A 12,979-nucleotide genomic window follows, 5' to 3' on the forward strand; every position below is an offset into this window, starting at 1 on the left:
TGTTGTGTAACTGTTGTCTGCAACTGTTCATTTTGAATTTTAAGTGATTCTATTTGTTTCTTCAATTCCTCAAGCTCCTGGTCCTTTAAAATAAAATAAAAAGAAACAAAGTTAAGTTTGCATTCATTTCTTTAACATAGATCTACTGTCTAATTATGTCTGGGATCTTGAATCTTTTATCAGATTTCTAACTGAGATGCTAACCGATCAACTCTATTTGATTAGTGCAATATAGATAAAAATAGTTTTGGGGATTCTCTGGAACATAAGATAAAAATGTATCAAGGACTAAACTATTCTACTACCATTTACAGGTATTCCTTGATTTAAGATGTAGCAACTGTTTATAGCAGCACTAAAAAAACAAGTTACAATTTGTCCTCATACTTATGTTTGTTGCATGATCTCTGTGATCATGGGAAGGAAATTCACATGCTTGGTAATTGGCATGTATTTATGACAATTCAAGTGTCCTTGAGTCACATAATCCCCATATACTATCTTCCCAGCTGGTTTCTGACAAGCATAGTCAATGGGGGAAGCCAGAATTGTTTAACAACTACCATTATTCACTTAATGAATGAGGCAAAATAGGTCATAAATTCAGACAGAGTCTGAATTTTAGTGATAGATGTTCTAGCCCAATTATAGTCATAAATAAAGGTCTACCTATCTGTACAATAAGAGGTCAGGTCCCCTCTGTGTCAAGAGAATATTCCAAAAAGTAATTCCGGAAAGAGTTTAGAAGATCTAAAGGGTCCTCACACTGATCACAATTGGGACCGGCAACTTCATCACATAAAGTGAAAAATCATACAATCACTCCTTATTTAGAATGGCAATTTGTGAGTTCCAGCTGTAATCATTAAGCAAATCACCAAGGGTTGTTAAGTGTGATGCCACATGACAGTGACTTGCAAATCCCACCAGCTTTGATTTTTCCAGCTGTGAAGATTGTAAATAGCAATCATAATCACAGAATGCTGTAAACATCATAAATGTGCAGGCTGTCAAGTACTGGAATCCTGATCACCTGCCTGAGAGGACCATGGGGGCAGTCACAACTTGGTAGAACTGGTTTTAAGTCTTCCATATTCAGTACTGTCGTAATTTTGAACAGTCACTGAATGAGTGGTCAGTAAATAAGAGTCATCTATAATATCTTTCAATTTTGAGTAACAAATTTGACTAATTTATATGTTAAAGCTATTTTTTTAATCTTAACAATGTAACTAGTGGTTGTAATTCTTATCTAGTATTAAATGGAATTTAGGTGATACTTTTTATAGCAGCGATGTATTATACATATAAGACTACGAATTGTATAGGTAGTTTGGTGTAGTGGTTAAGATGCTAGAAATCAGAAGACCGTGAGTTCTAGACATGCCTTAGACGTGAGAGACAGTTGAGTAACTTTGGGCCAGTTACTCTCACCCAGTCTACCATTGCAAGATTATTGTTGGGAGAATAGAGGAAAGGGGTATCAGGTATGTTTCCTATGTTAAATTATATATAAAACAAGAGGGATTAAAATCTAACAATAACAAGAACAACCATGGCCATCCTGATGGAGGGCAAAACAACAGATTGCATAACGAAATAATGGAGGAAGAGATATTTATTAAAGTAGAACATCAATTAAATCTGAATGGAATTTATACATGTATATTTTATATATATTTACCTGCTTATAATTTGGGAACAGTTTTTGCATTATTTTACAAAATTTATGCATTTTATGCATTAGTAAATAGCAAATGAGATTTTACTGTATGGACAGTGTATGGACAGATTTTATTCCATACCTTGACAAGATTTATTAAATTGATATACAATTTTACAACATGCCACTTCATTTTTGGATATGTATGAGTTAAACTTCTCTTCCCCCATGCTCAATACAAATCAATAATTCCATTTTTAAATTAAAAGATGCTATAATTTTAAATAAAGTTTAATATCATGTGTAACTTGGGCTTAAGATATACCTCTTTAAATATGCATAATATTCCTGAGATTAAATGCAATTCACTTAAAACAAAATACATTATTTACCTGTACTCTAATGACATTTTTATAATGTGTCACTATGTTGTCATGCTGTTCTAAAGTTTTTTTCACTTCTTCTTCCTTTTTATCTTCTTCACTTGACTTATAAATTGCCTTTGTTATAATTCCTGTGAAATGATTATTTATAATATTAGACAATTTAAGTGAAATGTAGCATTCTAGATGACTTATAGTTTAGAGGGTGCCTGATCATTAACTTGATAATGACTATTCAATATTTCTCAATCACTCAGATTTTTTTCTTTACCAGGCTAAAAACGTTCTTATCCAATAATGCTGTCACTTTAAAATGGAAAAAAAAAGTTGGATTAAAAATGTTCAATAAACAATGGATCAGGAAACAGTTCTCAGTCATACTATGGGTTAACCAAAACTGTTGCAATGTTTAAACCCTCCACCCCCAATTTCCCACTGAGCTTAACACTCAACAATTGTTTTACATTTAAATGAGTTCAATAAATACTAGTGCAATAGTACACCACAAGCATAATACGTATACTCTGATTTCTGTGGAGAAATATGAAAGCCTCAGAAAGAACAAACCATTTTTTCTCAAGCCTTCTGCCCCAAACTGAAAATAAAATGAAAACAATACACAAAATACGCATTTGAAGAAAATTGCTGTTTCAAAATATTCATATCAAATCATGAATTAACAAACATGCAAAAGATTTATCTCAATACAAGTGAAAATTAAATTTTCAGAAATCCATGAAAAACTGAAGCAGAAGAAGCAGAGCCTGCTAAGGAATCCAGAAAATGAGAAGGGGAGTTGTTTCATGTGGCAACATTTGAATTATGAGCTCTCTCCTCTTCTCTACTTGGTTTTCAGGTGGGTTTTTTTTTTGAAACATTAATCATCTATATGTATCTATAATGTATAATTTTACTTTATTCTGCCACAAAGTAAATGGCTTCTTCCTCCTTTCCCAAAATTAATTTTTTGCTAGCCTGATGGTCCTAAGCAGGTAAAAATGAATGAAGAGATGCTAGATTTCATTGTTTTCAAATTAAATTAATATAGTTTGCTTAATACATTTTCTCTACAAGAGGCAATAATAAAGGCTGTAAATATATAATTTTTCTGTTATTTTTTCTCTAAATTTTCATAACTTTTTCATCAGAATTTTCAGAAATTGTGTATCTTTAATCTATATAAAATTATTGATTTTTATGGCACAAGATTTAAAAAAAACTGCTGGTAAAATGTACTTTCTCCTTTTTCAAATGTAATACTTCAAGAAATAAACAAATAAAATCAGGAGAAATGATGTAACAAGTCTCACCTTCTAGTTCTTTCACCAGCTTTGTAAATTCATGATCAAACATCATATGATCAGGACTAGAAACGTTTGGCTGTGGTTTCTGAGCTGCTCGGGAATAGAATTCATGTTTGCTAATAAATCCCAATTTCTCAATAAAAATTTCCTTTCCAATCCTTTTCTCTATAAGCTGCTTTAGTTTTTCTCTAAAGGGGAAACAAAATTATGTAATAATTCTAGCTGAAAAAAATTCCTCCTTTTATCCCTGCCCCTCAAAACCTTATAATTCTCTTTAATAAATAGAGGATGGGGGAAAAACAAGACTACCAAGTAAATAGTATGCAATAAGCCAAAATGATGAGGAAGGAAAAAAGATGCCTTCAGAACTTGTAGAGAAATCAATTTCAGCGTGAAATAAATTGAGACAAATTACAAAAAAAAAATCAAGCCATTTCAGAATATTGGAAACAATGAGAAGACAGACTAAGTGATAGTTTTTAAAAAATAGTTGTTTTATTTTGTTTTTTCATGCCAACAGTATTCTTAAATATCATTGGAGAAACTCTCTAATTTCAAATGGCATTTTTTCAGTTTCAAAAGTCTATAATAATAATAAAAAATCATATATTTGCCTTAATTTATATGGAAAGCTCATCTATTCCCTATTATAGTATTTACAATGCAAAATATAGTAAATGAAATATGAATGCGAATACACTCACTTTTTATAATTCTCAAGTGAATTGTCATTGTAATAAATGGAGATTCCTAGTAAGAGAGCGCACAATCCTTGAACCAGCTGCTCCTCTTCTCCAAGGTTTTCTGCTATTTGTCCTGTTAGCTACATATTTGGCTAAGGATGCTACAGACTCAAATCCTTTCTTTGCATCACACTTTAGAGTAAAAAAGGTAACAATTTCCTTGATTTATTTTGACTGAATGGCCATGTCAATGCAGATATCTTAACATCAATTTATTTGTTTGTTCGTTTGTTAATTTATTCAATTTCTATGGCCATCCTCTCATTCAATGACTCCATACCAATACCAAGTGGCTTGCCACTGCCTTCTTTCATAAAACTTGCTGATTTACCAACCTGGCTACAGCTTTTGGACTTCCTGGGAGCCTCTTCTCTTAATTATAACTTAACTTTTCACCATCAGTTTTGTCTTGAGCCAGGTTTTTATCTTAATAACTTAACTGCAAAACAATCAGTTGTTTATTCATTTAATTAAAGCAAATTTAATGAAACATAGTTATCATTTTATAATAGAAACATCAGCATGCCAATTTTTACAGAGGAAAGTGAAAATCTATTTATGAGCATAATGTGAGATATTTTAATAATTTAATATTATTGTACCCTATGACTATCAATAAATGTTGTACCTTATGATTCTCAACTCTTGACGAATGTATCTTTTCTTTTATGTATATCGACAGTATTTACACCAAGACAAATTCATCGTGTGTCCAATCACACTTGGCCAATAAAGTATTTTATTCTATTCTATAAATGTCAAAATTGCAAACATTTGCTACATCCTTGAAAGAAACATTTCTTTTAATGTATTGTCATTTCTGTCCTTCAGCTGAAACTCTATATAATTACTAGTGAAGTATTAAATTGTAATTCTTTTAAAAGGATACAAATGGAATATTTGCTGAATTGTGAAGAAAATGTGTGACAGCGATGGGGCAATTGCTTAGCCATGTGCAAAGCAGCATCAATAATCCAACTCTTGTCTGCACTTTGCTTCCCTAGAAAAAATGAAAACAAATGTTATCTCTGTTTGCATCACTTTTATATCTTGCCTCTTATTTTCATAATTTTCAAGGCCAACAATCAATCAATCAATCAAACCATTCGCTAAAAGTGAGGGATGCACAAGCCTAGGGGAAACCTGAAATACAATAAATTTTCAGGGGAAAAAAATCGGAACAAAATACCAAGGCAGCCTGATGAGAACTATGCATCCTTAGTGTTCGCAATTGGAAAAGAAAATTATTGTGAAAAGTGGGCTATGGAAAAGAAAATTATTGTGAAGAATGGGCTAGGGATTATTGCTATCAGCTAGAAAAGGAGGCTGGATGAAAATGAATCTTGACTTTATTATGTAGTAGCAATCCTATCTGGATTGCTACACCACTTTTATGATAGGTAAACTAATGACCAAACACATATTGCTATGATTCTATGAATGCTACAGTTCAGTCCAATCTGACAGGACATCTCTCCTATTTTTGCCTTGCTCAAGTTTTCTATATAATTAAAAAGACCATATAATAATTTAATACTGCATTATTGAAATGTTATGAAATTGGCTCCTGAAACTTCTCAAGAAAACAACCAAGTTCAGAAAGCACCAAGAACTCTACACTAAAAGTAACACAAATCATTGCAGAATAATCTGATTTTAAAAAGGAAGATTATGAACCAAGGATGGGTAGGGAACTGAATTACCAGATATATTACCAGTATACCCTTATTGTCTATTGCTATACTCTATCTGTAGCTGCACAAAATTTAGTTACATTATATGTACTAGCAGGCTGTCTATATCAAAGTAAAAAGATGAGAAGGATTTCATCTGGTCAATCGGAAAATTTATTTAAAAGGAATAGGTTTATTATGTAGATCCATATACAGAATTTATGGTTGAGCAAGACAAACTGTTTCAAGAGTAAATTTGGGCACAATTCACTTAACAATCACCTTGCTTAGCAATGGAAATTTTGGCCACAATTCTAGTCATAAGTTGAGCACTTGTACATGAGGACAAGTATGACATTATTTCCATTACTGAAACTTGGTGGGAAGAAACCCATGTCTGGAACGTACAAGTAGAGAGATTTTAATTGTTCAAAAGAAATAGACCTAACAAAAGGAGTTGCATTATTTAAAAGAAATAACTACACCTACACAGAAATAAAAAAGGATGAAAATCTTCTTGAATGCATTTGAGTTAATATAAAAGGAAAAAGGAATGATATTGCCATATGTGTATACTACAGGACACCCAAACAATCAGAGGAAATAGACAAGTTTTGCTAATCACTTTGCTACAATGTGCAGGAAGCACAATAGAATAGCAATGGGGAATTTTAACTACCCCAACATCTATGGGGAGACAAATTCTGCACCAAGTGGAAGATCAGATGAGTTCTTGACAAACCTAGTAGACAACTTGTCACCCAAAAGGCAGAGGCAGACACTAGAGGTCAGCTGTACTGGACAATCTTTAGTAACAGAGATGAAATGACAGAAGAGATTGACGTTGCAGGAACTCTGGGGGAAAGTAACCATGTCATGTTAGAATTTAATATAACCCAGGCACATGCAAAGTCATATTAATGTTTTAGACTTTAAATTTTAACAAAATTAGAGAGTTTGAGAAGGATTCCATGGATTAAAATTTCAAAGGGAAAAACAATTCAAGAATCTCTGAGAAATGAGAGTATAAAGCCCAGTCTCACACTATCACTGAGAAAGAAAAATAAAAGGGACCCCAGATAAAACTGGCATAATTGCATAAGGAACTCTCTGATAAACTGAAAGACAGAAAGGAAAAGTCAGAAAAGTTAAAGTTCAGAACGAACTAAAACTTGCAAAAAGTTTTTTTTAATCAATGTGTAAAAAGCAAGAAAAACGTCAAGGAAACAATCACTCAATATTGGGAGAAGATTGCAAGTTGGCAATTGGCTGCAGGGAGAAATTGTAATTGCTTAATTTATTCTTTGCATGTCTTTCCACAAAGGAAAAAATAATCCAACCTAACAATAATAGTATTGTAAAAGATTAAGAATACAAGTCAAAATAGGCAAATAAATAAAACAAAAAACAAATAAGACAACATCTTTCTAGACAAGTTAAAATCACCAGGACCAGATGGAATTACATCCCAGGGTTCTGAAGAAGCAGGCAAATATGATCTTGGAACTACTGAACCATAACTTTAAAAAATCCAGGAGCATCGAGGAACTACCTGAGGACTGGAAAAGAACTGATGTGTTGATCTTCAAAAAAATGAAAAAAAATGAACTCAGGACATTTCAGACTAATCAGCATGACATCAATACCTCCGAAGATTCTGGAAAAGTTAATTAAGCGACATATCTGTAAACATCCAGAAACAAGCAAAGTTGTTACCGGAAGCCAACATGGGTTTGTCAAAAACTGATCATGCCAGCTAAACCTTACTGCATTCTTTGAAAAAGTGACTAAGTTACTGGGCCAGCAAATTGCTGTGGATATAGTATACATGGATTTCAGTCAGGCATTTGACAACACAGACAAAAAACCTATTACTAAGTAAGATAGAAAAATGTAGGATAGACAGCATCTCCCCCAGATGAATTTGTAACTGGTTGATCAACCACATTCAATTTGTAGTCCGTAATGGAACGACATCTACATGGCAGGAAGTACTCTTCAAATTGATCTTCCTAAACAATTTAGATGAAGGGGTAGAAAAGCAAGTCATCAAATCTACAGAGAACACCAAACTGAAGGGAATAGCCTTAAAATAGCCTTTGGAAGATAGGCTCAGGATCCAGAAGAATTTTGACAGATTTGAACAGTAGATCCTACCCAACAAAATATAATTTGGTAGTGAGAAAAATAAGATGTTACATGTATTTCTTTTCTTAGGCAAGAAAAGCCAAATGCACAGGTTTAAGAGAGGTGGTACCTGGCTCAACAGCAGTAATCATGAGAGGGATTTAGAAATTATAGTGGACAGCCAACTTAAATGTGAACTAGAAGTATGCCAAAGCTGTCAAAAAAGTCAACACAGTCCTAGGCTATATCAACAGAGGAATAGTATCAAGGTGACATCAGTGCTGGTATTTTACCGGTTCGGTCCGGTTCAGGCGAACTGTTAGTAAAAAATGCTACTGGTTCAGCTGAACCGATAGTAAAAAAAAAATGCTACCAGTTTGGCAGAACAGGTATTTCTGATGATCAGCTGTGCCGCACAATTTATATTAGCTAGAAAGCAGGAAATCATCGGATTTCTTGCTTTCTAGCTAATATAAATCACATGGCACAGCTGATTCCCCCCCCCCCACCTGCAGTTGTACCTCGCCAGGAGGCTTCCCTGAGACCCAATAGGCAAAAAAACAGGGTGCAGGAGGTTCTGCGAAAGGGTGGGTGGGTGGAAATATCACCTAGTCATGCCCACCCAGTCACATGGCCACGCCTACAGAACCGGTAGTAAAAAAAAATCGAATCCTATGACACTATATGAACAGTTTTAGTACTGCTTTATACTGCAGAGACCACCTTTTTTATAAGATCACACTTGGAATACTGCATCCAGTTTTACTCACCACAATATCAAAAAAGATGTTGCAGAAAAAGTGCAGAGAAGAGTAGTAAATTTAGAAAATCAGAAATGTCAGAAAGAAACTCAAAATTGTTCCCTTGATTCTGGTATAAAAGGGAGTAAAACAAAATTCTATCAGGTTTTCAAAATTCTGTTACTATGGCCAACTGCAATAAAGTGGACTTCTAGAATTTTTTTCTTTTTCTTTTGTGGTGACTGCTTCCTGATCTGATCTACTTTAATGGAATGACACTACCTAAAATTCGGGTTGACAACCTTTTGGACCTCAGGGAACTCATAAATTTAAATCCTGGGGACCATGAATATGAATTTTGATTGATAGTGGCTTGCTGACGTTGGTGGGGGTTGGGGAGAGATAGACAGACAGACAAACACACATACAAAAACATAGAGATAGGGGTGGGATTCAAATTTCTTAACAACCAGTTCTGTGGGGATGGCTTAATTTGTGGGTGTGGCTTGGTGGTCATGTGACTGGCTGGGCATAGCTTGTATGTAAATATTATAAATATTTATATATATATATATATATATATATTGAATTTTTTATAAAAAAAGAGTAACTTTTACCCCAAATCAGGCAAAACAGGCAGGCAGATTGAGTTGCTCACAGAATTACAGATTCATTCAAGATCTATCTATCTGGCATCGGCTAGCTTAGTCTGCAACTGAATAACAGAACCTTCAGTCCTAAGATCTAAAGATTAGTTAGAAAGCAAGAAATCCAACGATTTCCTGCTTTCTAGCGAATCTAAATCTCCTGGCATAGCAGAACAGCTGATGGTCAGAAGAAGAAGAAAAAAGGAAAAATAGCAACTTAGCAGGTAAGTTTACCAGGTAAGGAGTGAATGGGCGGGGAGGGTTCCCACGGGCCATGTGGGTGGCGCAGCCTTGTGTTCCCGCGCAGCTTGGATTAACTGCTTGGGCGGTGCTCTGGGTATGACATTTCTCTGATGACCAAAATTTTCTCACAGACCACCAGTGGGCTGTAGCCCACTGGTTGGCGATCACTGACCTAAAACACTCGTATCATGCTGAGACAACTCAATGGAATAAATATAATTACTTCTAGGCAATATTTTTATTATTTACTTCTAAAGCCATTTGGAAGGTGAAAGGAAGATAAAAAGGCCTTCTATGGTTCTTTTTTATTTTATAGGTTATAGCTGCATTGTCCACTTGCTTTAAAAAGATGTACCCACATGCTATCTTCATGCTTCCCTATGATCTGAAGCAATTTTTATAAAAAGAAAATGATTCTGTAAGTTTAAAAGATAAATGTTTCAATAGTTATACTCAATAAGGATTTCCAGTGGCACTTCTGTTGAGGACGGACAGAGACTGCGATCGTGTACGGCTTTGATCCATGCTTACCCTGTTGGAGGAGTCCCTATGGGATTGAACCATCAAACCCACCTTGGAGGGGTGGGGGAAGAGGGGGAGACCGCCAGCTAGTTTGAGGGGAGTTGCATCTCCCCTCCCTGGCTTGGTATACTCCCTTGGAAGACAGAAGCAACAGTTTTAATGGCTGCCCTGAAGATGGGAAGCTACCAGGATCTAAATGTGTGCTGGAGAGGTGAAGTAGTGAGTGGCGTTTATCCAGACAAGAGAAGCTGAACCTTTTGTTTTAATAACCACAAAAAACAGAAAGAAAGATTCCTCGCTTGAGAGTACAACAGCGGTGAATAGAAAACAAGAGGACAATATAAGGTAAATAAAAATCTGAACTACAAAAGAGCTATAATGGAACGGAACTGGGAATAATATAAAGAATCTGGTATTAATTAGGGATTGGATAAAATGCTGAACTTGCTTGGAATTGATTATACTTTTTAAAAAAAGCCAATGGTTGAAATGCTTGAAGATTAACATTAATATAATTGAAAGAAAGAACTTTGAAAAGTGGAAGCGATATAGAGCACTACCTAAGGGTACAAAGCATTTTTTTCTGGATAACTTTATGGAAAATTACTGGTTTGTTAAATGTGTGAATGAGAAAAGACATGAAATAAAAGACTTTAACATAACAAGAACCCCGGAAGCTTAAAGAAAAAGGGGTAGATTGCAGCAAGAGGACAATGGAAGGCAATATCTTGGGACTGCTGGGGGTTGACTTTGCAACGGAAACAGAAGGACCAATAAGGAAAAGAGATATAAACAGAGTCTCTTGGCAAGGATTACAATTAACTTTAATAAAATAACGAATAACACGATTAAAAAATGGAAGAAGCCAGCAAAGAATTTAAGTTGGAACTGCAAACTGTGAAAGAAATAATAAAAGAAAGAAGGGGGTCTATTGGACACACTGGCAGAAGAAATAATGAAATTTATAGCAGAACAAAGGAATTCTAGAGAGGAGGAGCTAAAGGCAAAGGAAAACAGCCAAGATGTACATGAAGATTCAGAGACATTGCCAAAAGACACAAAAGGAACTAAAACTAAGACATTGACAACAGAAATAATAAATAAAAGAGAAAAAACTCCCAAGAGTAAGCAAAAGAAGCTGTACAAGAAGAAATTTCAAAAAAGAGAAAAGGAAAGGGGGGGAGGAAAGATGGGGGACTGGCAGATGGAAATAAATGTAATATTAGAGGAGAAAAGAGGGATAAAGAGGAAATGCCAGGAAAACTTAGCAAAGGGAAAGCTGGCTAAAACTAAGAGAAATGACAAGGCCGAGAGATTTAGAGATAAAAGTTAGATATAGCATAAAAGGGGGACACCACATGGGAATGTATCTTTGTATTTTTTATTACATTGGGGAGATTTGAAGTTTATAACTTGCTGGGAATTACCTTAAGATTATTAGATAATTATAGATGAGAAAAATGAAGGAGTGAATGGTATTAAGAGGGTTCTATTGTTATTAATCCTTTCTTACACACACACACACACACACACTAAAATATGCCAATAACTATTTAAATGATATTAGGAAAACAGAGAATATAATGACTTGGGTGAAAATCTGGTATATCTGGTAAATCTGATTATACAAAGGATATGAGAAAATAGAAAATATGATGAAGTAGAAGGGATTATGTAGGAATGTAAAATATTTATAATGAATGAATTATATTATAATCAAAAGCAGGGGAATGAAAATTTATTAAAATTATATAGGTACATTTTGGAAACAAAGAAAAAATATGAAATGATTATATGAATATCTCTGGAATAGATATAAGATATATTGTAGATGGGGTATATACCATGTGGATCTTAAATGTATTAATCTTACCTTATTTTTACTCATTTTTTCTTTCATTGACTGTCTAAGTATATATTGGTCTTGAGAAAGTTATAGATGATAACAATACAGAAGGTAACATAAAATAGGTGGTAAGCTGAAAATGGAAATATTAGGGGATAAAGAATTGAAAATATATGTGAGGATGAAATGATTTTGATACTGAATTAATGAATTGAAATATGAATGGGAAATTTATCTAACGATTAGTCGAGTGGATAATAATTTGAAGTGATATTAATTAAGAAAGTCGAAAGCGTAACTATGACTATGTATAAATATTGTAATCTGAAATCACGTTGCTTACATGAAGAGATGTGTAAAAAAAAACTTTGAAAAAAATAGCTATACTCAATAAGAATATTTATATTTTTAAAATCTATGTCTGACTATTTTTATCTGGTTTTGATATAAAAAAAATCAAACAGTCTTTTTACTTTAAATAGCTGATAGTTTTTATTAACAATAGATTTTGCAATTGTATTTTGTTAATTTTATTTTTATTTATATCTTTACTATTTACAAATAATGCAGCAAATATATCCAACGTATCTTCCACCTCCTATTTTCTCCATATCAATAACCCTGTGAGGTGAGTTAGGCTGAGACTGACAGCCCTAAGGTCACCCACTGGCTTTCATGACTTACGGTCACTTGCTTTCTAGCCTGGCACTTTAATCACTAGACTAAAACAGCTTTCTGTAGTGTTCTTCTATTCCATTTATAACTTAAGCAAAAAAAAAAAAAAGTAAAATCATTCAATATATAAATCTTATCCTGCATGGTCGACAGAAAATACTAATCAAGAAGAATGAATCAATAAAACAAAATTTAATCTGAAAATAATTTAATTAAAGGTAGGATGAATACTATCTGAAATACCATGGTTTGGAAACACTTAGAATTTTTTTATCTTCTATCTGGCTATGAAAAGAAAGTAAGTACTCATTAAACTTTGTAGAAAACAAATACTGAATTTACGCTAAAAGAAGAACAAAGAAGTCAAACTACATTTAGTACCCGCTGGTTATGCAGGGACTCCTGGGAGAAAG

General features: G+C 33.7%; 1 protein-coding gene across 1 annotated transcript in view; it reads right to left on the reverse strand.

The window, feature by feature from the left end:
- Positions 1-5: 5 nt before the first annotated feature.
- USO1 (USO1 vesicle transport factor) overlaps positions 6-12,979 on the reverse strand; it is a gene marked incomplete at its 3' end in the record, with an annotated part of 43,436 nt that continues 30,462 nt past the window's right edge. Inside the window, 5 exon segments of the mRNA XM_087917185.1 lie at positions 6-83; positions 2,056-2,177; positions 3,357-3,538; positions 4,055-4,173; positions 4,983-5,093. Of these exon segments, the coding sequence (XP_087773311.1) occupies positions 6-83; positions 2,056-2,177; positions 3,357-3,538; positions 4,055-4,173; positions 4,983-5,093 (612 nt within the window).

The sequence above is a fragment of the Pseudonaja textilis genome, chromosome Z (genome assembly GCF_049901715.1).
Source record: "Pseudonaja textilis isolate UNSWEBS1 chromosome Z, rPseTex1.2, whole genome shotgun sequence".
NCBI classification, from domain to species: Eukaryota; Metazoa; Chordata; class Lepidosauria; order Squamata; family Elapidae; genus Pseudonaja; species Pseudonaja textilis.